We start from the raw sequence: 24,602 nt of genomic DNA on the forward strand, positions 1-24,602 counted from the left end.
TGATACCAGTGATAAGAGGAAGTCAGAGTGAGTAACCTGGGCACCATACCTTATTTCAAACAGATCTGTCCTAGTTTTACATGTTTTGTGTTACTAGAATTTTTGCTAAAAGTTTTTTGGGAGAAAAAAAGGCTTTCAGAGCTCAAAGCTTTGTCTGGGGCAGCAGGCAGGATAGAAAGCCAGCCAGCTATCAGAGGGCAGATGACTTGTATTCATATTCTAGCTGGGTTGACTTGTTGACCTTAGATGAGGCATCTTACCTTCCTGAGCCTCCTATTTTTCATCCCTAGAGTGATTATCATAATAACCATCCTGCCTAACTGATGGGGTTTTTCTGTGCTTCAGGTGAGGTCTTAAGATACAGTCTAACAAGCAGTTCAAATGCACACACATATAGTTAGTAATACTCTGCTGTGTAGGCTGTGTTGTATCACAATAGAATTACTGAAAAGAATTACGGTAGGGAATTTAGACATCTTTTTAAAAATTTTTTCCCCAAACTTTAAACTTTTTATTTTCTATTGGGGTATATAGCCAATTAACAGTATGGTGGTGGTTTCAGGTGAACAGTGAAGGGACTCAGCCATACATACACATATATCCATTCTCTCCCAAACCCCCTTCCCATCCAGGCTAGCACGGATCACTGAGCAGAGTTCCCTGTATACAATAGTGAACATCTTCTTTTCCAGGAAATACCAAAACTACTTAAAAGTTTCTGACATTTACAAAGTAATGGTGATTGAATGGTGAGTAATCTAAAATGCAAATCATGAGTTCCTTCTAGAGTTTAGGAGGAGAAAACAATGCAAGTTTTCTGTTCTCTAGTGGACTAGATAGGATTTCAGTGATAAATGTATAATAGTTCTTATTTACCTTGAACTTAATATTTTATATTTTAAGGCTTTAGATCTTCTGTTACTACTTTTTTTTTTTTTTAGATCTTCTGTTACTACTTTTAATAGAATTACTCCTTGATTGCTTCTCTGTCTTAATTTAATTCATAAGATACTTTAAGGCAAAAATGGATTCCTTGGAATTCTTAAGATACTATCTTGAAATAGAGTGCCGTGCATGGTATAAGCCTTTCTTGTTGAAACATTATAATGAATTTAGCACTTTTTGATTTTACAGAAAGTGAACACCTAACTGCCTGATCTGCCCCTGCGTTAATATTAATGTCTGAGGAAGTCTGATTTTAAGCCTGAGACTTTTAGTATTGTTAAGAATAGCATTTTCATTAGTTTTCAACATTGTCATTAGATCAACAGTATTAGCCTTTATAAGACTGTGCCCCATTTTGAAAATATAAGTCTGCCTTTCAGCAGTGTCAGTTGAGGTTTCAAGAAATTGTATCCTGTGTGCCTTAAAACAACATGCATGAATCTCAAAATGATTATGTTCAGTGAAAAAAAAAATTGAATATACACGAAATACATGAAAAAGATTATATGTTTAAAAATTCCACTTAAAATTCTGGAATATACTGCTTAAGCTATAATGGCAGAAAACATGCCCATGGTTGCCTGGGGACAGAAGTGAGTGCTCAAGGAATTGATCACTCGGGACAGGAGGGAGCTTCTGGGGTAATAGGTGTTGTCTTGATTTTGTGATGGAGTATATATATGACACACCTTATTTAGTTATTCAGTTTATTATTTGTGTTATAAGCAGTAAGGAAATCTATGACTAGTAAATCTATTACTGGTAAAGAAAATACTAAAACCACCTGTCTTTGGGAAAAGATAATGTCAGTAATTTACCTTTTCAGACTTTTTTCCTACTCCTTTTTGGTGTTTATAGTGACATTAGTGGTGGTTTTTATAGGAGTTCTCATTTAGTATAATGTGAAGTAGAATAGTGAGACTGGGACTTGAACTATGATCTGACTTTACTTCACTTTCTTGTTTCCCTGACATGGAATCCTTATTGTGGAATTATCAATCTAAAATTATCTTCACCTTAAGAAAATTACATGCCATGATCACTTGTTTATTTCTTTTCCTTTAGACTGCCTTTTGGGTGAACTAGAAGAAGAGTACTGATGACTAAAAATTATCAGGAATTTGTTACATTTTTTGGTTTTATATTATATAAAATAAGATTAAAATATTTTAAATCCTTTTGTTACAGCTTTCGGAAACAAAAGTCTTCACATCCTCATCTGCTCCAGCAGAGAATCATGTCACACCTGGGCAAAGGTAAATACTTTTCCCCACCTTTTAAAATTCAGAGCAGAATTAAAATTTCTTGCTGTAGGAGAGTGGTTTTCTTCCTCAGATCTCTTCATTTTTCACCCTTTTCTTGAATCTCTTTCTGTTTTTCTCTTTTTTGTCTAAGACTTTTGTTTCACCCTTATCTGGTGGGCTGACAGAGCCTCCGTCATTCCCTAGTTTGTTGTGTCTGCTGGTGAATTAAAAGAGCAGCTGTGGGCTCCCCAGGTGGCTCAAACAATAAAGAATTGCCTGCCATTGCAGGAGACATGAGTTCAACCCCCGGGTTGGGAAGATCCCCTGGATTAGGAGGTGGCAACCCACCCCAGTATTCTTGCCTGGAAAATTCCATGGACAGGCAGGCTACAGTCCAGGGAGGTTGCAGAGAGTCAACGTGACTGAGCATGTGCTCACACACATGGCAGCAATAATGTTAAATCTAACAATTTGTTTTTTACTTTGCTAAACATTTTTTTGACAGATAAGTGTAACAAATCTCTTTTGGTTTCTTCATGTAATGCTGTTTAGTTAGATCTTGAAAAAAGTGAAAAGTGAAAGGGAAGTCACTCAGTCATGTCCGACTCTTTGCGACCCCATGGACTGTAGCCTGCCAGGCTCCTCCGTCCATGGGATTCTACAGGCAAGAATACTGGAGTGGGTTACCATTTCCTTCTCCAGGAGATCTTCCCAACCCAGGGATCAAACCCAGGTCTCTCGCATTGGAGGCAGTTGCTTTAACCTCTGAGCCACCAGGGAAGCCCCTAGTTAGATCTTAGGATAGTGCAAAGTTCTCATTTTATATGGGTTCTAGTAGTTTTAATCTACTAATTTCATAGATTACAGACAAGGAGGGGCTTTTGGGACAGTAGAAACATTGTTAGTATGTGTGCAGAATTGAATTATTGAAAAGTATTTATTTACATTCTCAGGTTTACAGTAACTCCAAAAACCTTTGATTATGGTTTCAAAAAGTAGTGATCTAGAAGGATGAGAGCCTTGATATATATGATACCTGAGCATTGAAGGCAATTTTGAACCTAACATGCTCAATCTCTTGCTAAATGAGGTGGTGATAAGACTTCATTACAGGGAAATAAAAAATCAAAGGTTATGTCTTGGAATATATTTTTGTGTGACTTGCTCAGAATTTTTCCTTAAATGGATGTATCTTCTTCATTGTATTTAGTATTTGATGAATTGCATATCATCATTTTCTTTTTCTTTTTCATCATTTTCATTTAAAAAGTGGACCTTTGAAGGATTATTTTTCAGACAGTAGTGCTGCAGTGTTCTTCATTTATGTATATATTTCATCAGTTGTTTGGAATAGAACTTCTGGTTTTTGTAGTTATGGAACTTTCAGATGGGTCATATGTAATATAACTACCATGGATTTGTATCCCTGGAATTAGGTTATCATAAGCTGTAACATTCCTTGGGGTCCATAAAACTAGATCCCATAACTGTTTCTCAGTTATGGGGACATGAGAGCGGGTAGTGCGTAAGGAGAAGAACTCAAGCCTAGGAACTTGGCTGTGTATCACGAGTGAGTTTTTAATTATTTGACCTTCCAGAATCTGCCTCATTGGCATGGTGAGTTTCCGTTAGGAGAACGGCTTGGGAACTGCCCTTTAAAAGGATTTAATAGAGCAGATTACCATGTTAGGTCTGTCTGTGGAGAAATTAGTAGCTCATTCTCATGTCAAGAAATACATTATCTGAAAGATCATTTCTTCCTCATGCTTTCAGGTTTTAAGGCCATGATTCTAAACTTGGAATCTCCATCTTCCTAGGGACATTATAAGAAGTCTAATTAATAGAGTATTTGTTAATATATTGTGCATTTTTTCCCTAAATATTTAAGAGAAAAATTTTGAGATTTATATAAACCTAAATATATCATGGGATAGAACACAAAACTTACAAGAATATTTATGGTAAATGTCAAAACTGCTTGAGTGGTCTAGCACGGCTTTGGTCCTCATTCCTCAAAAATACGGATTTACTTTCCTTTGGGAAAGTTTAAGAGAGACTGGTTTTAAGTAATGAAGAGGGCCAGATATTCTAAAGGAAACAAGCCAAGAAAACTGTTGAAGTGTACTCAGTTGCTTCAGATTTTCTAATCAGTTGTCACTGTGCCATTTCTATGGAAACATCTCAATGCATCTTTCTTTTCTCTTCTCTGCAAAGCTCTATTTGGGTCTCGGTGGCTTGGTGTGCTTTCTTGGTAGGGTAGGCATGTTGGGGGATAATTGATACTCTCCTTTTGCTGCTCTTAAACTCCAGTATCCAAAGATTTTCCTCCCTGGGATTATTTTTAGCATGAACTTATTTATAGTGATTCATTTCTCAAGTTTATTTTTTGGTAAGATTTGCTTCTGACTCATTCTTTCATTTGCTTTTTGTCTGCTTAGTGTTGATCTGGTAGCCTTGCTCCAGAAGCCTGTTCCTCCCAGTCAAGCCCCAGAAGTCAACTCCTTTGAAGCTTCCCAACAGCAGAGCTTTGGCCAAGCCCTTGTCTTCACGAACTCTCAGCACAACAATCAGTTGGCACCAGGGACTGGCGGCTCCGCTGCTGTCAACTCCTATCCACCTCAGAGTTTGGTAACTCACTTTTCTCATAGATTGAGATTTTAAGGAATGGTCCCGTGAACAAATGTATTCTTGAAAGGCACTTGCCTTATCATTATTTTTTTGCATATAAAAATCTCTATACTAGATCCCAGTCCAGAAAACAATGATGTCATAATTTCCAAGCACATATCTGACAGTTCTGTGTGGAATTCAACCACTGAGTTTTCTGGATGAAGATAAAAAGTACTTCTTTATGATTAGTTGAATTATGAATTAGTTCAGTCATAATCAACTTAGGGATCCTTCTAGTAAGAAGGATGATTTTTTTCCTTGGGTTTGTTTCAGAGTCTGTCTCTATACTTAAGATGTTAAATTTTCATTTGTTTTCCAGTTTACTTAAATGCTAATGTTTGTCAGTATTGCTTTGCTAATCTGCAAAAAGTTATTTCTAGATCTGCCTAGGTTTTTAAATTTTTAGCATTTTGGTTTTGTTATTCCAAACAGTTGCATAGTAGAGGCCCTTAGAAATTGGATGTGTTTTTATTGAGACAGTGTCATCTCCTGCTGCATATCTGACTTTGGCTTCTGTAACAGTTCCGCTCCCGGGTCGTCACTAGTGATCCAGTGGTTCAGCCTCTGTGCTTCCACTGCAGGGGTGAAAGTTCAGGGAACTAAGATACCTCATACTTTGCAGTATAGACAAAAAAAGAGAACCAACTTCCATCAGAGAAAAGCTCAGGAACTGTTAGTGAAGCAAATGAAGATAGGTGATGGGAGTAAAAAGCTTAGAGCATAGAATATGAAAGAATGTAGCTGCAGAATGGTAAACTCAGGTCTCCGTCTAAGTGTGGGCTGTTCTGAGGTGCAAGACTAGAGGTTGAAAGGACTATAGACACAAATCCACAGCTTTCACTACTGATAATACTTTTGTTCTTCTTTGTTGTGTTTAGTCTGAAATCTACAGTTGAAAAATGTAATTTCTTATGAATATGATCTATGATAATCAATATGATCTATGATAATCACCCCCCCCACCTGGATTCAAAATTCTTTGCTGTTCCCTAAAAATTGGGAGACTTGAATATGAGAACTTCTCATTGTCATCTCCTCCTCTGCATAGTCATGTCATGGCAAGTATAACTAGCTTGGGAACTTGGCATTTTTAGCGTCATTGTTGATAGCTTTTGAGAGGGTGTCACTTCTTGAAGATGGACAGATCCAAGGCAGACTGTTTTGAGAGGGCCCATTAATTCCCCTGAGTTTGATTGAACCATCCAGTTCCTTTCCTCCATCTGCCAGTGGTACACTGATGTGAAGTCCTTGCTGACTTGCTGGAATCATAGTCAGGCCACTTGAGAATGTAGATAGGACATTAGGGTTTTTATTTTAACAGCATCCTTCAGGCATGTTCCTTTTTGTCGTGAACAACATCTTGAGAAACCAGAGTACAAATTGTTTGTTTAGCATATGAGAGCAGTGATTCTCAGCCCTACTATACTTTTATTATCATTGGGAAACTTCAGTTATAATAACTAAATATGCCAGATAACAATAGTAATAAGATTAAGCCAGATTCTGCACAAGACGGGTCAGGATCTTTGGCATTGGGCGTTGAGCATTTGTATGTATTTATGTGAATGCATGTGCACAAGTGTACCGGTAGGCACATTTGTAAACTGTCCCCTTTGATTGAAATGTGTAGGTGGAATTGAAACCCTGTGCTAATAGGTATTACCTAAAGCAAGGTGTTAGTCATTGATGCAGTGATGTCATCGTGTTGTGAAACACACAGAAAGTGTGATACAACTAAATTAGCTGATGCAGGATAGAGATTGGATAAGAGAAGAAGAAGATGCCTTTCTTTGAGCTTGAGCTGGGTTTTGATGCATTTATAAGCGACATAAGAGTGGTGTAGTGGGTGGCATGAGCCCAGAGTCAGGAGCAGTGTTAAGTAATGTTATCACAGCTGTTTTAATAGAAGCAGGTTCTGTGTTTGAAGTGCAGTAATTGCCTACAGCCTGAAGTTTTTTGCTCACATTGGGGAATTTGGATATCTTTAAAACAACTGGGACAGATAGTCCATGGCTTTGGAAATTGATACCAGAAATAATTGATTCAGCTTTCTAGATCAGGCCTCTTGATGGAATGTAGATCATTTCTATTTTTAACCTTTATGGTGGTTGTGGAGTTATGTTTTGACTTAATCTTTTCAGTGATTGAATGATATTGATAGGTAAAAATGCACTTGATCTGCCACTCTCATGTTGGCTCGTCATTTGCTCAGGAAGTGTATTTGGTGTCTCCGTCATCAGAACACTTTGAAATAAACACAGCAGTGTCCAGGGCGTCTGCTCAGTACATGTGTGCTGCTGCTGCTGAGTCAACGTCAGTCGTGTCCAACTCTGTGTGACCCCAGAGACGGCAGCCCAGCTGGCTCCATATCTCCTTGTAATTCAGTGTCTGATTCTGGAATACAGACTGTTAAATACTGTGATGTGTCTTTAACCTTGCAGGAGGATCTGATGACTGATCTCTCTGTGACTAACCCTAGTAAAAACTTCACAAAGTTAAAGATGATTACCATTCCACACATCTAGAAAATATTGTATTTTGTTTTCAACCTTGTCATTGTCATTTGATAAATGATATTTCTGTCTACTTTTAAAAAAGTAATGTTGTGTTTGTAAGCTTAAATGATACCACTTTTTGAATACAAGTCAATTTCTTAAAATCTAGGGACACTATTCTTCCCTCGAAGCTCTTGTATCAGAAGCAGGAAGGATTGTTAGATTTATTTAGTCATATCTTGTTGCTTGGTAATATTTTTGTGTAGTATTTATTTAGATGAATCTTACTAATTCAGAATGTTCTAGGCTATAATTTTTAAAATCCTTGTGAAAATACAGTGGCATGTAGAAATTCTGTATTGCTGAGGATTTTTGTTTTTCTTTCCCTTTAAAGTCATCCGTCCTTGGTTCAGGATTTGGAGAGCTTGCCCCTTCAAAAATGGCGAACATTACTAGCTCCCAGATTTTGGACCAGTTGAAAGCTCCGAGTTTGGGCCAGTTTACCACCACCTCAAGTTCACAGCAAAATAGTACGAGTTCTCCCACAACCACTTCTTCTTGGGACCTCAAGCCTCCAGCCTCCCAGTCCTCAGTCCTTAGTCATTTTGGTAAGTATGCATTTTCTACGGTGGTTTGCCCCTAGTGAGGACATGCCAAACACTGGCAGAGTAGGCTGACTTTTGGACACTAATGTGGATTTGACTGGGCATATTTCTTTCTTTCTTTTTTTTTTTATTTTTTTATTGAAAGATAATTGCTTTACAGAATTTTTTTGCTTTCTGTCAAACCTCAGCATGAATCAGCCACAGGTATACAAATATCCCCTCCCTCTTGAACCCCCCTCCCATCTCTCTCCCCATCCCACCCTCTAGGTTGATACAGAGCCCCTGTTTGAGTTGCCTGAGCCACACAGCAAAGTCCCATTGGCTCTCTATTTTACACATGGTGATGTAAGTTTCCATGTTACTCTTTCCATGTGTCTCACCCTCTCCTCCCCTCTCCCCATGTCCATAAGTCTATTCTCTATGTTTGTTTCTCCATTGCTGCCCTATAGATAAATTCTTCAGTACCATTTTTCTAGATTCCATATATAAGTGTTAGAATATGATATTTATCTTTCTGGCTCACTTCACTCTGTATAATAGATTCTAGGTTCATCCACCTCAACAGAACTGACTCATATGTGTTCCTTTTTATGGCTAAGGAATATTCCATTGTGCATATGTACCACAACTACTTTATCCATTCATCTGTTGATGGATATCTAGGTTGCTTCCATGTTCTAGCTATTGTAAATAGTGCTGCGGTGAACAATGGGATACATGTGTGTCTTTCAATTTTGGTTTCCTGAGAGTATAATGCCTAGGAGTGGGATTGCTGGGTACATGGTGGTTTTATTCCTAGTTTTTTTAAGGAATCTCCATAAGTCTTCCATAGTGTCTCTATCCATCTACATTCCCACCAACAGTGCAAGAGTGTTCCCTTTTCTCCATATCTTCTTCAGCATTTATTGTTTGTAGACATTTTGATGATGGCCATTCTGACTGGTGTGAGATCTCATTGTGGTTTTGATTTGCATTTCTCTAATAATGAGCAGTGTTGAGCATCTTTACATGCGTTTGTTAGCCATCTGTATGTCTTCTTTGGAGAAATGTCTGTTTAAGTCTTTTTTCCCCTTTTTAATTGGGTTGTTTGTTTCTCTGGCATTGAGTTATATGAGCTGCTTGTATATTTTAGAAATTAATCCCTTGTCAGTTGTTTCATTTGCTGTTATTTTCTCCCATTCTGAGAGTTGTCTTTTCACCTTGATTATAGTTTCCTTTGCTGTGCAAAAGCTTTTAAGTTTAATCAGGTCCCACTTGTTTACTTTTATTTTTATTTCCGTTACTGTAGAAGATGGGTCATAGAGGATCTTGCTTTGATTTATGTCATCAAGTGTTCTGCCTATGTTTTCCTCTAAGAGTTTAATAGTTTCTGGTCTTACATTTAGGTCTTTAATCCATTTTGAGTTTATCTTTGTGTATGGTGTTAGGAGGTGTTCTAATTTCATTCTTTTACATGTAGCTGTCCAGTTTTCCCAGCGCCATTTATTGAAGAGGCTGTCTTTGCCCCATTGTATATTCTTGCCTCCTTTGGCAAAAATAAGGTACCCATAGGGGCATGGGTTTATTTCTGGGCTTTCTATCTTGTTCCATTGGTCTATATTTCTGTGTTTGTGCCAGCACCATACTGTTTTGATGACTGTAGCTTTGTAGTGTAATCTGAAGTCAGGAAGGTTTATTCCTCCAGCTCCATTCTTCTTTCTCAAGACTGCTTTGGCTATTTGGGGTCTTCTGTGTTTCCATATGATTGTGAAATTTTTTGTTCTAGTTCTGTGAAAAATGCTTTTGGTAATTAGATAGGGGTCGCATTGAATCTGTAGATTACATTTGGTAGTATAGTCATTTTCATAATATTGATTCTTTCTATCCAGGAACATGGATTATCTATCCATCTGTTTATGTCAAATTTGATTTCTTTCATTAGTGTCTTATGATTTTCTGTGTACAGTTCTTTTGTCTCCTTAGGTAAGTTTATTCCTAGGTACTTTTTTATTTTTGTTACAATGGTGAATATGATTGACTCTTTAATTTCTCTGATTTTTCACTATTAGTATATAGAAATGCAAGTGATTTCTGTGTATTGATTTTGTGTCCTGCAATTTTGCTAAATTCACTGGTTAGCTCTAGTAATTTTCTGATACTATCTTTAGGGTTTTCTATGTACAGTATCATGTCATCTGCAAACAGTGAGTGTTCTGCCTTTGTTTTCCTCTAAGAGTTTTATAGTTTCTGGTCTTACATTTAGGTCTTTAATTCATTTTACTTATTTTCCGATCTGGATTCCTTTTATTTCTTTTTCTTTTCTGATTGCTCTAGCTAGGACTTCCAGAACTGTCTAATAATAATGGTGAAAGTGAACAACCTTGTCTTATTCCTGATCTTAGGGGGAATGCTTTCAGTTTTTCTCCATTGAAAATAGTCTTTGCTGTAGGTTTATCATATATGGCCTTTACTGTGTTGAGGTAGATTCCTTCTATGCCCTTTTTTTTAAGAGTTTTAATCATAAATGGGGGGCTGGATTTTATCAAAGGCTTTTTCTACATCTGTAGAGATTAGCATATGGTGTTTTATCTTTCAGTATCACATTGATTGATTTGCATATATTGAAGAATCCTTGCATTCGTGGAATAAACCCAACTTGATCATGGTGTATGAGCTTTTTGATGTGATGTGATGTGATGAAACTATCCTCAGTTCTTTTCATTCTTTTTACTTTATTCTGTGCTTCAGAAGTTATTTCCACCACTTTTATCTTCCACCTCACTGATTCATTCTTCTGCTTCAGATATTCTGCTGTTGATTCCTTCTAGAGTATTTTTAATTTCAGTAATTGTGTTGTTTATCTCTGTATGTTTATTCTTTAATTCTTCTAGATCTTTGTTAATTGATTCTTACATTTTTCTCCATTTTGTTTTCAAGGATTTTGATCATCTTTACTGTCATTATTCTGTATTCTTTTTCAGGTAGTTTGCCTATTTCTCCTTCATTTATTTGGACTTCTGTGTTTCTAGTTTGTTCCTTCATTTGTGTGGTATTTCTCTGCCTTTTCATTATTTTTTTTTAACTTACTGTATTTGAGGTCTCATTTTCCCAGGCTTGAATGTTGAATTCTTTCTTCCCTTTGGTTTCTGCCCTCCGAAGGTTGGTCCAGTGGTTTGTGTAAGCTTTGTATAGGGTGAGATTTCTGCTGAGATTTTTGTTTGTTTGTTTTTCGTCTGATGGGCAAGGCTGAGTGAGGCGGTAATCCTTTCTGCTGATGATTGGGTTTGTATTTTTGTTTTGTTTGTTGTTTAGATGAGGCATCCTGCACAGGGTGCTTCTGGTGGTTGGGTGATGCTAGGTCTTATATTCAAGTGGTTTCTTTTGTGAGAGTTCTCACTATTTGATACTCTCTAGCATTACTTTGCCAACAAAGGTCCGTCTGGTCAAGGCTATGGTTTTTCCAGTGGTCATGTATGGATGTGAGAGTTGGACTGTGAAGAAAGCTGAGCGCCGAAAAATTGATGCTTTTGAACTATGGTGTTGGAGAAGACTCTTGAGAGTCCCTTGGACTGCAAGGAGATCTACCCAGTGCATCCTAAAGGAGATCAGTCCTGGGTGTTCATTGGAAGGACTGATGCTGAAGCTGAAACTCCAATACTTTGGCCACCTGATGCGAAGACCCTGATGCTGGGAGGGATTGGGGGCAGGAGGAGAAGGGGCCGACAGAGGATGAGATGGATGGATGGCATCACTGACTCGATGGACATGAGTTTGAGTAAACTCCGGGAGTTGGTGATGGACAGGGAGGCCTGGCGTGCTGCGATTCATGGGGTCGCAAAGAGTCGGACACGACTGAGCGACTGAACTGAACTGAGGGTTAGTTCTCTGGTGGTCTAGGGTCTTGGAGTCAGTGCTCCCACTCCAAAGGCTCAGAGCTTGATCTCTCTCCAGAGACCAGACTAGGTCCAATCTACCAAGAGGAATTTCACTCAACACGAAAGGGCCTTTACTTGAGTTCCAAAAGCCAGTGCACAAGAACACAACGGAGATCTCTGACTCAGCAGAAACGGGGAAGCAGTTACTACCACCACCAAATGCCAAGATAAAGTCCCTCCATCTCTGGGCCACCCTGATAAGTCAGCCAGAGACTACCCCTCTGGTCCTGACCACCCACCGACCCAAACCACAGCCACCCAGCACTCTTAGCCACTACACCCTGCCTGCCAATTCAGAAGCAGGAGACTTTGAGGTAAATGTCAGTGGTTAGTGTTTACGGGTTCTGTCTTGACCAGGCATATTTCTTTTTAGTAGAACTTCAGCAGTTTCTGAATTAAATCATTCAGTTTGGCATTGTATAAATACCTATATTTGTTTGTTAATATTAATAGTAGTAGTAGTCCATACCTTGAACAGATGTGCAGAAGCAAGATAGTAGTCAAGCAGATATAAGGAAACAACACTTTGAATAAATACCTAGACAGATTTTTTTTTGAGCTTTATTAGAATAAGAAGGTGGAATGTGGACAATACTTTAAATCATATTCTCTGTCGTGTTCTGATTCTAACGTGTGTGTATCTGCCATGATTTTGTCTAGCCTTAATGTCTGTGGTTTGTATTATAAATGTTTTCTAAGTTAGATGTTTTCTAAGCTGTACACTCATAGACTTTGTGACATTAACCCTCCATTTCCCACCAATACACATGCCACAATAGCAGAGGGTTACTTTAACCATAGGGTTGGCTGTCTGGTTTATGTTTAGGGCATACTAAGAGATGTGGAAACACATTCTTCTGCTGAATGAAATGGTTTACTGTTACAGAAGTACCTGAGACTACTCTAGGTTTGAAGTCTTTTCTACCAAAGCATTCGTTAAAGACTCAATGTCCAAGGTTTTTATTGGGAGACTGGTTACATGGGCACTCTCTACCTAGTATCAACCAAAATTGTAGAATCCCAGAAGGAGAGAGAACATTCAACATAAACCAAATTGTATAAATAATTGAGGTAAAGAGAGTCCCTTTTATCAGTTAGAGCATTGACATCCTTTGGAACATACCAAAAATTCCATGGTCCCTGACAGAAGCTGATATTTCTGATGTAGACCTCCTGTGTGTGTTAACTTTTTTCTACACATTTAACTACTGAGTGGTATGAGTTTTTAGATCTGAGCATGCTATTCCCATATTCTTTGAAAGTCTGTCTTCTTTATACTTAATATCAAGATGAAAATAGGTTCAGCTATCATGGAAATAGATGAAAATAGGTTCAACTATGATGGAAATAGACTAAGACATGGGATGGCAAACTTACTTGTGGAAGTACAGTTTTATTGGAACACAGCCATTTATTTATGTTTTATCTGTAACTACCTTCAGTCTGCAAAGGCAGAATTGAATAGTTGCTAAGAGATGACCTTCAGGGCCTAAGACATTTACTGTCTGGTTCTTTGCAGAAAAAGTTTCTCTGTATGGTAGAGGTAGCACTGCAAATCTGTGGTGGAAAGATGGTTTATTTCTCTTGGGTATCTAGCTGGAAAATGAAGTTGGATCACTAACTCCTACTCTTCAGCAAAGTGCCAAATGAGTAAAATACCTAAACATAGATAATGAATAACAATAACAGAAAAACATAGGAAGATTTTTATATACTCTGTGTGAGGTAGACCTACCAGTCTGGTTGTGAGAGGAAATACCATAACCAAATGAAAAAAAAGACAAACTATGGGGAAAAATCATTATAGGCGAAGGGTGAACTTCCTTAATATAAAAAGTATCAGGTCACTCTTTGAACCAGCAGCTCTGTTCTAGCAGTTGATCCTGCAGCTGTAGTACACTTGACCAGAATGTCTTACATTGAAATATATTTATTTCAGCATTGCTTTTCATAGCAAGAAATTGGAAAACTTCAAAGTTTATTAATGCTGGTTTTAAAAATCAGAATTTGTATATAATATCTGACTTTGTAATCATAAAAATGAAGTAGTTCTTCATACATTAATGTGGCACAGTCTCTGAAAACTAAATATCTTTAATATTTTTATTCAAGAAACTGGGTACAATGTCTGCTTCTGAGAACAGGGTGGAAGGGTGATTTTTATTCATAAATATTTTTGTATGTTTTGGATTTTGTAGTATCACATATGTTATTGAAATAATAATTTTCAAAAGTTAATATAAAATAAGAATACCCATTCTCCACCCCATATGCTTTAGCATAAATTGAATCTCCTCTCTGCATAAGACATTAGCTACAAACTCATTCAGGTGTCCTTTTCCATTTGTCACAGGCCAGTTGTTAAAATATAGACACACACACACAACGTGTTTGGGATTGAGGTAGAAGATGGTTGGGAGAAAGCAGTGGTGACAGCAGCCCTCCACCGTCAGGGATGGCGGACGAGGGAGCTGTGAGCTCATATGCCTAAATGATTGACTGTTGCCTCCCCTCACCCCCACCCCGCTCCATAGACTTCAAATCTCAGCCTGAACCATCCCCTGTTCTTAGCCAATTGAGCCAACGGCAGCAGCACCAGACTCAGGCCGTCACTGTTCCTCCTCCTGGGTTGGAGTCCTTTCCTTCCCAGGTGAAGCTCCGAGAGGCAGCACCCAGAGACAGCAGTACCTCCACTGTGAACAAACTCCTGCAGCTTCCCAGCATGACTGTCGAAAACATTGCTGTGTCTGCTCACCAACCACAGCCCAAACACATCAAACTCCCTAAGTCTCGGCGAATACCTCCAGCTTCTAAGGTGGGTCTTTTATCAGGAAGTCATAGTACCAGAGGTGGGTGCATTTTAACACTTAGTTCATGGGGTATTTTCAAGTACATAGTCTCTTGATTTATGAGGAATCGGTCGTTTCTGAGTGACTGATGCGTTTGTGCTAAGAGACAGGACTGTCCATTCAAATTACAGATCTCGCTCAGGAAACCTGATGATCTTGTGCATCTAGCTAAGAGAATCTGATGTTCTTCTGTACTTACTTAGCTCTGTTCTGTAGAGGTAGGAGGAGTGGTTCCTTGACCAGGTGATGCTTTCATTAGAGATCCCTCTTCACTCATCCGTCACCACAATCCCGTGTCACACCCTCCGGCCCCCCCCCCCGCCGGCCCCCCGCCCCAATCCCACCCACCATCCTAAGAAGCATTTGGTGGAACTGATCATTCCGTTAACTTTTTAATTTTTCTTGGCTCTGTTCCTTTCTCTCTCTTTTTTTTTTTTGTTCCTTTCTCTTAAAAAAAAAAAATCCTATTTCTTTTTCCTGCCTTTCACTCCTTGTTCCTCAGGCCTCCCCACAGGGCCCTGGGAACCCAGTGCTTGTTAGCTCTGTAGGCCTTTGGGATTGGGAATCTCTCACTTCCGTTGCTAACATCATGGTTTTGCTTTTACAGATCCCAGCTTCTGCAGTGGAAATGCCTGGATCAGCAGATGTCACAGGATTAAATGTCCAGTTTGGCGCCTTGGAATTTGGATCAGAACCTTCTCTCTCTGAATTTGGATCAGCTGCAAGCAGTGAAAATAGTAGCCAGATTCCCATTAGCTTGTATTCAAAATCTTTAAGGTATGCGGTTTCCCACTTCTCTTTCTAGTTTTGATTAAGTCCTTTGCAAAGTAAAACACAGTAGAGCCTAAGAAATCACCTGGTGGAGAAAATAAACCCTATAGTGATGGGTTTGTGGCTAACTCTAGAATGTGTCTTCCACCCCCCTAAAAAGAAATCCTGTGCCTGTTAGCAGTCACGCCCAGCTTTCCTTCCCCCTCACTCTGTCCCTTGAAAACCAGTAATCTGTCTCCTGATTTGCCTATTGTGAGATTGCATATAACTAGGAAAATGCAATAAGTGGTTTTTTGTTTCTGACTTCTTTCATTTAGCATAGTGTTTTCAAGGTTCATCCATTTTATAGTATGTGTGCGTTTTGTTTTCCAAATTGTATTTCATTGTGCAGGTACATCACATTTTGTTTATCTACTCATTAGATATTTGGGTTACATCTACTTTTTGACTGTTATAAATCATATTGATGTGAAAATTCAGTTAAGTTTTGTGTGCTTTCATTTGCTTTGGATCTGTACCTGGGAATTGCTAGATCCTTTGGTAACTCTTGTATTTAACCGTTTGAGAATCTGTCAGAATTTTGCCCTAATGGCTGAAATACTTACATTCCTACCAGTAATCTATGAGGGATGCAGTGTTTATACCTCTTTGCTAACACTTATTTTCTTTTAGTGGAATATTTTATAAATAGAGGAATCTCAGATTTTAGTTTTATTTTACTACATTTTTTACCTTGAGTCAAAATCTGATATTTGCTTGAGTTCCCTTTCTAAGGACAGACTCAGGACATTTAGATTCCTAAAAGTTTCTTAAGAATTCTTAATTATGTCACCCTGCCTGTTAAACTTGTTGTTCAGTTGCTATGTTATGTCCAACTCAGCAACCCATGGAATGCAGCATGCGAGGCTTCCCTGTCCTTCACTCTCTCCCAGAGTTTGCTCACATTCATGTCCATTGAGTCAGTGATGCTATCTAACCATCTCATCCTCTGCTGCTTCCTTCTTTTGCCTTCAGTCTTTCCCAGCATCAGGGTGTTTTCCAATGAGTCAGCTTTTTGCATTGGGTGGCCAAAATATTGGAGCTTCAGCATCAGTCCATCCAATAGAATATTCAGAGCTGATTTCCTTTAGGATTGAATGAATGGTTTGATCTCCTTTCTGTCCAAGGAACTCTCAATAGTCTTCTCCAACATCACAGTTCAAAAGCATCAATTCTTTGGTGCTCAGTCTTCTTTATGGTCCAACTCTGACATCCATACATGACTACTGGAAAAACCACAGCTTTGACTATATGGACCTTTGTTGGCAGTGATATCTCTGCTTTATATGCTGTCTAGGTTTTTCATAGCTTTTCTTCCAAGAAGCACGCATCTTTTAATTTCGTGGCTGAAGTCACTGTCCACAGTGATTTTAGAACCCAGGAAAAGAAAATCTGCCACTGTTTCCACTTTCCCCCCTTCTATTTGCCATGAAGTGATGGGACTGGATGCTGTATCTTTTTGAACATTCAAAGTTTTTTGAATGTTGAGTTTTGTGCCAGGTTTTTCATTCTCCTTTTTCACTCATCAAGAGACTCTTCAGTTCCTCTTCATGTTCTGCCCTTAGGATGATATTATCTGCATATTTGAGGTTGTTGATATCTCTCCTAGCAATCTTGATTCCAGCTTGAGATTTGTCCCACTTGTTTTGCATGATGTACTCTTTATATAAGTTAAATTAGCAGGGTGATGGTATACAGTCTTTTGACATACTCTTTTCCCAGTTTTGAACTGTCAGTTAAATTCGGTTGCTCTAATTTGGGAGGAGGGATTAATTGTTCTTTTAATCTCATTTGCAGCTATAAATGATGCAGCAGTATACATTTTATAGTTACAGATATATTTATTCAATTTAAAATATGACAAGAGATGAAATTGTTCTACCTCATGAAAACTGTGAAGTGACACAGATGTATGTCTCATGTCTTTTATTCTCTGTAGTGATTCTTTGAATACCTCCCTGCCAATGACCAGTGCAGTACAGAACTCCACCTACACAACTTCCGTCATTACCTCCTCCAGTCTGACCAGCTCCTCGTTGAGCTCCACTAGTCCAGTAACAACGTCTTCCTCCTACGACCAGAGTTCTGTGCATAACAGGATCGCATACCAAAGCTCTGTGAGTCCGTCGGAGTCAGCTCCAGGAACCATCACGGCAAGTGGTCTCTCAGGTTTATTCTCACAGGAAATTCCAGTTGGAGCTCAATATGTAGTTTGGGAAATTTCCTTTTAGAAAATTTCATTTTAGAAATTGGCTAACCTTTTAAGAGGAATCTGTATAGTTTGTGGCCATCTCGTTTGAAACCCGTTTTTCACGCACCCATGCACAGGGATTGTGTGAATGGACCCAGACACCTGGTATGTGGATAGTGTTAGGATACACCCTGAGTTGTGCAGAGTGGTTTCAGTGGGGTAGGTGGGGACTATAGTCTGTAATGTTTCACTTTCCTGTAAGGCAGACATTCAAGCATTGCTAGTGAAAGCTACTTTAGAGTGGTGAGAATATGAAAATAATAGAAACAGTTGAATTGGCATAACAGACATTTGGATACATTTTCTTTTAAGTTTCTTTCTAAGGTTGTGAGGAAATATTTGCATGTATTGACTTAAGAGTTTTTTCCTCCCTTCCTTGTCCATCTTTCATGTTGGATGTTTTCCTCAAATGTCTGGTGAATCCAGTGTGCCCACTTAACACTAAAACTGTCTATAGGCGTAGGTTGTTGGACATGGGCTTCAGCGAGGGACAGTGTGGTTGGCCATTTCTGTATGGGTGGGAGCTCCTTCATTAGCCCTCTGGGCCTTTCCTGTTGGGGTTATGTGGATTCTTCAGGGACTCTTCTTCCAGTCTTCCCTGTAGGACCTATACCTATCTGTCAGTGTCTTAAAAGCCTAGTGTGAACAGAAAGCTGCTGTTAGAATATTCATTGATGAAGTTTAGAGCCTGTGGGAGAAGGTGGAAGGGGGCGTTCACCCTGCTGTGCAGAGTTATAAAAAATTCTCATATTTAGCCCTGCCTCGACACCCAGTTCCAAAGTTATGTGATATATATTAGTACTGAGTTGCTTGGTATGGTTCTTGGATATAAGTTGAGTGGTTTTCTGATTTTCTCAACTACTTGCTTAGGATTTGGCTTTACTGGGTCAGCTAAGTCAGTTACTATCTGGCATCTGCTTTCTACTGTATAAAATCTTGTTGCTCTCATTTTCCACCTGTATTTATCTTTCTGGGTTGATACCTTTTAAAAAAGTCATGTAGTGTCAATATATATTCTGTAAGAAGTTTATTTTTGTGGTTTCCAACATGGTAACCACTAGCCACATGTGGTAGTTTAAATTAAATATTACAATTAAAAGTTCAGCTTTTCTGACAAACCATGATTTAAATGTTGTCTGTCTAGATATGGTTGGTCAGTCACTATAGTACACGACCGAGTACAGACAGACAGTATTTCCACTGTTGCGGAATGTTCTGTTCCCTTGAAAAGTGCTGGTCTTAGTGTGTAAGACATAAATCAGACCATTTCTTTAAATCTCATCTGCCTGACATCTCAGTTCTAGCTCTAACTTGACCTCTTGTTCTTCTTATCCATATCACTGTTCAACTCATTTCTTGCTCAGCTAATTGAACCAGATTTCTGATCTCTCTTGATCACTTGATGTTATTTTTGTTCACAGCATGCTTCTGCCTAGAATTTCCTTCATCCCAAATAATATGGCTGCTTTATTATGTCAGTTTGTCCATTGCTTGTGAAATTTTCGTTTCTGTTTTTAATAGTTTTAAAATCGAAGTTATTTAATTAACTTAGTTAATTTAAATTAATTGTAGTTAATTTACAATGTTGTGTTAGTTTCACATGTACAGCAAAGTGATTCAGTTATATGTATATATTCTTTTTCAGATTCCTTTCCATTGTAGGTTATAAGATACAGAACATAGTTCACTGTGATATACAGTAGGACCTCATTGTTCCAGTGTTTGTATTTTTTTTAAGGTTTATTTATTTATTTTTAGTTTGAGTATAACTGCTTTATAATTTCGTGTTGGTTTCTGCCATACATCAACATGAATCAGCCTGGGGCTTCCCTGGTGGCTCAGATGGAAAGAATCTGCCCGCAATGCAGGAGACCCACATTTAGTCTCTGGGTGGGGAAGATCCTCTGGAGAAGGGAATGGCACCCCGCTCCAGTATTCTTGCTTGGAGAACTCGATGGACAGAGAAGCCTGGAGGGCTGCACAGTCCATGGGGCTGCAAAGAGTTGGACACGACTGAACGACTAACATTTTCACTTTTGCATACACATGTATCCTCTCCCTCTTGAACCTCTCTCCCACCTCCCACCCCATCCCACCCCTCTAAGTTGTCACAGAGCAGCAGTTTGAGCTTCCTGCATCATACAGCAGATTCCCAATGGCTATCTATTTTTACATATGGTCCAGTGTTTGTATTTTAAGAATGATTTTCTAGGTGAAATGAAGTGTTCCTAAGGTGTGATGACAGCTGTTTCATTCCTCTTTTCCTCTCTTTTTGTCTAGTGAGGTTTTTTTTTTTTTGTTTGGCTCTCTGGGTCTTCCTTGCTTCAGGGACTTTTCTCTAGTTGTGGTGTACCATTTTCTCATCATGGTGCTTTGTCTTGTTGCAGGGCATAGGCTCTAAGGCATGGGGACTTCAGTAGTTGTGGCTCTCGGGCTCTAGAGCACAGGCTTAATAGTTGTGGTGTATGAGGTTGGTTGCTCCAGGGCATGTGGGATCTTCCTGGATCAGGGATTGAACTCATGTTTCCTGCATTGACAGGTGGATTCTTTACCACTGAGCCACTATAGTTTTGAGGAGACTTTGTATGTCGGTTTTGTGCTGTCTTGGAGGCATTTGCTTAATGTCCTGTGTGTATATTTACCGAAGAGTGAACCATCGTTGGGAGGGAGGCAAAGAGCAGAACTCTGATTGCTCTCCGTGTGCCCTTTGTACTGATTTTCTCTTCTCTGAGTCGTCTAGCTCTTGTTCTGCTTTGTTTTTCCCTAGCAGTTCTGTTTTATTGCCTACATTTCTTATAAATAGTCTCAAATTGTTTTAAGAATAAACTGTGTTGTATATAGGATTTTATGGAAAGAAAGTGCACTGAATTTTTGTTCTGAGATCATCTCCTCCGCTTCCTTGTCCCATCCGGAGCCTGTCTGAGCCCTGTAGGCTCAGGAGATGGGGCACACAGGCTTAGTTGCTCTACTGCATGTGGGATCTTCCTGGATCAACTCAAACCTGTATCCCTGCCTTGGCAGGAGTGGCTCTTTACCACTGAGCCAGCAGTGAAGCCCTCAATCTCTCTGCCAGGTCTCCACACCCCATCTGTGGAAGTCAAGTTTTCTCTGTGAGGATGCCTCCTTCTGTTTGAAGGTTCTAGGGAAGTGCTTGATGGTTAACTCAGACCAATTGAATGATATAAAATATGATAATTCCTTGCATGAAAGTTATCTTCATTATAATTTGGAAACACTTTCTAGTATGTGGGGTACTCAGGAGACAGAATATGTCTGTGAGACAGAAAGGCTTATGGTGATTTCAGTATAGTGAGAGTTCCCAAGTCTTGCCTACAGCTTAATAATTTTTGGGACTGTTTCATTGCTTCCTGTGCTCTTGGTCTTATTTTTTATTCTTATTACTTCCTTAAATAACCAGTTTGGTGTAAATAAGGTCAGCTTGCTGGGATTTATTAAGAATTTGTTGTATTGCCTCTCCTTTTCTTAAGAAACAAAACAGGTCATAGTTCTTTGCTTAATTCATAATCTTCATATGTTTGTGGCTAAATCCCAACCTAGGTTGTCATTTGATGGAGGGTTTACTTACTTTATTTTCTCTTTCTTATAGAATGGACATGGTGGTAGTCGAAGTCAGCAGACAGTAGACAGTAAGTATATGAGCTAACTATTCTTGTTGTGGCTGGTGGAAACCACAGACAGAAAAAGAGCATAGCTGATGTGGTGGGGAAAACAATTGGCCAATGGCTAATTCTGCAAAAGTAGTCCTTTTCCATCTTTTCTGACAGCTATCTCTGACTCATCATTGGCAACATTTCTTTCAGTTTAGAGTTAAGCTAGATGTGCTTGCTTCGGCAGCACATATACTAGAGTTAAGCTAGAGAGGCCCTGTGACCAGATGGTAGGTGATGGTATTACTAGATGGTATTATATCTACAGCAAGAAGGGGGTCTTGCATCATTGTGCTGTCTTAAGACTGCATCCCAAGTGGAATGTAGGTTGGATTTAAAATATGCTTTTCTCAGAGGCCCAGATTCCAGGAAGTTTAAGAGGGCTTTCACTTCAGTAATGTGAAAGATGTTTAAAGCAGAAATTGGCATGCTGGTTCAGGAGAGAGAGAAGATGTTGCTCACTATAAATCCTTGGGAGAGATGGAGGGAGAGCCCACCAAATCAGTACAGCTCAGTGATCACTGGAGTTAGTGTAGGTGAATTCCCATTACTTATTCCCTTTGTTCTTGGCTAGTTTATCAATGATTATGGTCATAATCTAAAATGAAACCGATTTTCATTGATCATTCAGTGAAGCAAATGGATATCTATTGGCTATGGAAGCCAGAAAAACCCTCTTTTTATTTAGAAATTTTGGGGAGTGTGGCTGTGGAATTTTGCCAGACCAGGAATGGGCCTCAGTTGGAATTGAAATGACACGTTGATTTACCCAGAGTTGGATTTGGTGTTGAGGGACCGCCAGAGCAGCAGGTAACATTGGTACCTCTGAGAACACTAGATGTCACAGGAAGTGTGAATTCCTCAATCTGTGGTGGAAAGTTTCTTTGGCCCAGGTGTGGGGTCGAGAACACACAGAGGTTTACTAAGAGATTTTATTTGGAGATTTCAAGTGAGATAATGAGATGTGAGATGTCCATAAAACAGTGTGCATTTTAGATAGGTTTTTATCTCCCATGGGCTCTTCTCCAACCATCTCTCTCTCTCTCTCTCTCTCTCTCTCTCTCTCACACACACACACACATACACACATAAACACACTCAGCACACACTTTCTATGAACCTGTCATTGATGTGATCCAGCACCCAGGGAGGTGAGTTTTGGGCCAGGGACATGTGTGGTGTCTTTATCTGATTTCTGGAAGAGCGGGTGCCGTTTGGGAAGGCCTGTCAGTGAAGAGCCTCGGGTGTGAGGACCACTCTCAGACCTGACTGTGCTCGTGTGGCCCTGTCACTGCCTGTGCTGGCTGTTGAGCTGTCCTCCCTTTCAGGGACTAGCTCGTGTCCCCTGGACTCTCAGGGCCTCCTGAAGCAAGGTGCTACCCCCTCCTAACTGCAGAAGGCAGTGACGCTTTACTTCCAAGCACATATCTGAGTTGTTTGTGTGGATGGCACTAAAACTGAGTCTTTTCTGCAACTGGGATTGATTGCATTCTTATTCTTCTGAAAGCCTGATGTATGTGTTTATGTGCTCTGAGGTCTGTTCTGTTGAAGTGTGTGCAAAGATGCTCACCTTTGGAAGCAGCTGTGGAGGGCAGGGGGTCTTCTTTGGGTTTCAGGTGTGTGTTCTCCTTCGTTGTATGTACCCAGGGGAGGGCTCTCAGCCCCTTCTTCCCCTCTGCTGGTAGTGAGCTTTCCTGAGGTCAGCCTGCTGTGATGCCCGTTTGATAGGAGCAGACCTGACCCCTGGGTGGTTCCCCCACTACGTGGCCACTGTCCTTTGTTGAGTTCATGTTGTGACCATATTTGTCAGTCTCTGAGCCTCTTTCCATGTCTGGGTGCAGCTAAGGGTCAGGTTCGGGAGGATTTGAGCCCCACATCAGGGCTGCGTGTGGTGGTAAAAATGGAGCTCCCTCCTTGCCTGGGGCCTGTGTTCCGATCGCCCTTCCCACCCTCAACGGCAGACAGGGCGGGGCCTGCCTGCAGCCTGCTCATGCATCGTCCCCTGGGGTGTCACTGTCTGTGTCTCAGCCCAGCCAGCCTGTCACAAAACACTGAGCATTTCTCCGATACCACGGTTGGTTTCTGGAGCTAAACTGATCTGTTTCTTACAGCTACTTCATCCGTTCCAGCTCCAAAGACAACAGACCCTCCTTCTGCCCTCCCGTCTGTGGCCTCCTTGCCCAGCACCACCTCCTGCGCTCCGCTTCTGCCCCCTGCATCCCAGCACACTGCCACTCTGCCCTCCCTGTCCCAGCCCGGGGACCTGTCCAGCAGTCCCCTCTCTCAGCTCAGCAGGTATGGGGACAACAGGGACCCAGAGTCCGAGGCACGAAGGCCAAGTCCTGAAGCTTCCAGATGGCTGTGCCCATGGGCAGAGCCCACACTGCCCCTGCCTTCGTCCGGCCTTCCGCAGCGGTGCCGTGTGGCAGGGGTGGGGTCTCGGGCGCCGGGGGTGGAAGCCTTGCCACCTGTAACGCTCTGCTGACACACGGCCCTGGGTCCTTGGGAGTGGGGTGGAGTCAGGGGGTTGCTTCTGCTCCTCTTTAGCCCTCAGGAGGGGGCCCCGTGCCTCTCCCCTGCCCCACATTCTGGGCCCCATCCCTGTGATGTGGGGTGAGAGTGCTGGGGGGTTTCTGAGCAGGTCTCTTGTGTGGCAGTTGCTGTGGGTTCCGAGATGAGTGATCAGCACAGGCGTGGGAGGACTGGACTGGCGGGTCCTCACCGACCTTCTGAGCAGGGTTCTCTTGCCTCATGTAGCCTGGAGCAGAAGCCAGGCTTCTTGAATTCTGCATTTGATGGGCATTCAAGCTCTGGTGTGTGGGGCTGACTTAGGAACTTTCTTTCCGCACACACAGATTTAAGGGGATCTCCAAGGCTGACTGTTCTTAGTACAATCCTGTTCTTACCATTTACAGTCTCAGAGCAGATGGTTAGAGCTGCCTGAAGCAGGCTCTGTAGGTTCCCAGGAAAGGATGTCCTGGATCCTCATGGCGAGTGAGCAAGCCTTTAGGTCATTTCTAACCACAGAACACCTGTCCCAGGTGATGCGGAATGAAGGGTGTCCAGCCAGGCCTTCCCATGGTGGGACAAGGCGAGCTCGTGGATAGCCTGCCTGCCGAGTGGCCCCTGGTATGGGGGGCCGTGGTGGACA

General features: G+C 40.5%; 1 protein-coding gene and 2 non-coding genes across 13 annotated transcripts in view; all 3 read left to right on the forward strand.

Annotated features, from left to right (window-relative positions):
• The window catches only part of UBAP2 (ubiquitin associated protein 2), a 110,574-nt gene that overhangs the window by 75,771 nt on the left and 10,201 nt on the right, over positions 1–24,602 (forward strand). For 10 of the 11 annotated variants that reach the window (XM_020872881.2, XM_020872883.2, XM_020872882.2 and 7 more), the window contains 8 exons: positions 2,134–2,201; positions 4,628–4,817; positions 7,749–7,962; positions 14,408–14,688; positions 15,330–15,499; positions 17,472–17,685; positions 21,391–21,430; positions 23,563–23,746. In XM_020872881.2, the coding sequence (XP_020728540.1) occupies positions 2,134–2,201; positions 4,628–4,817; positions 7,749–7,962; positions 14,408–14,688; positions 15,330–15,499; positions 17,472–17,685; positions 21,391–21,430; positions 23,563–23,746 (1,361 nt within the window). Of the gene's footprint in view, positions 1–559; positions 750–2,133; positions 2,202–4,627; positions 4,818–7,748; positions 7,963–14,407; positions 14,689–15,329; positions 15,500–17,471; positions 17,686–21,390; positions 21,431–23,562; positions 23,747–24,602 lie in introns of those variants that run through there. The other variant, XM_020872888.2, reaches the window with a different exon arrangement.
• Positions 4,939–5,019, forward strand: LOC139032485 (small nucleolar RNA SNORD121A). Its single transcript, XR_011485039.1, has one exon. It is a non-coding gene; the product is annotated as a small nucleolar RNA SNORD121A (small nucleolar RNA).
• On the forward strand, positions 22,842–22,925 carry LOC139032487 (small nucleolar RNA SNORD121A). The gene has a single exon (XR_011485040.1). It is a non-coding gene; the product is annotated as a small nucleolar RNA SNORD121A (small nucleolar RNA).

This window comes from Odocoileus virginianus, chromosome 31, assembly GCF_023699985.2.
Source record: "Odocoileus virginianus isolate 20LAN1187 ecotype Illinois chromosome 31, Ovbor_1.2, whole genome shotgun sequence".
In the NCBI taxonomy this organism is placed as follows: Eukaryota; Metazoa; Chordata; class Mammalia; order Artiodactyla; family Cervidae; genus Odocoileus; species Odocoileus virginianus.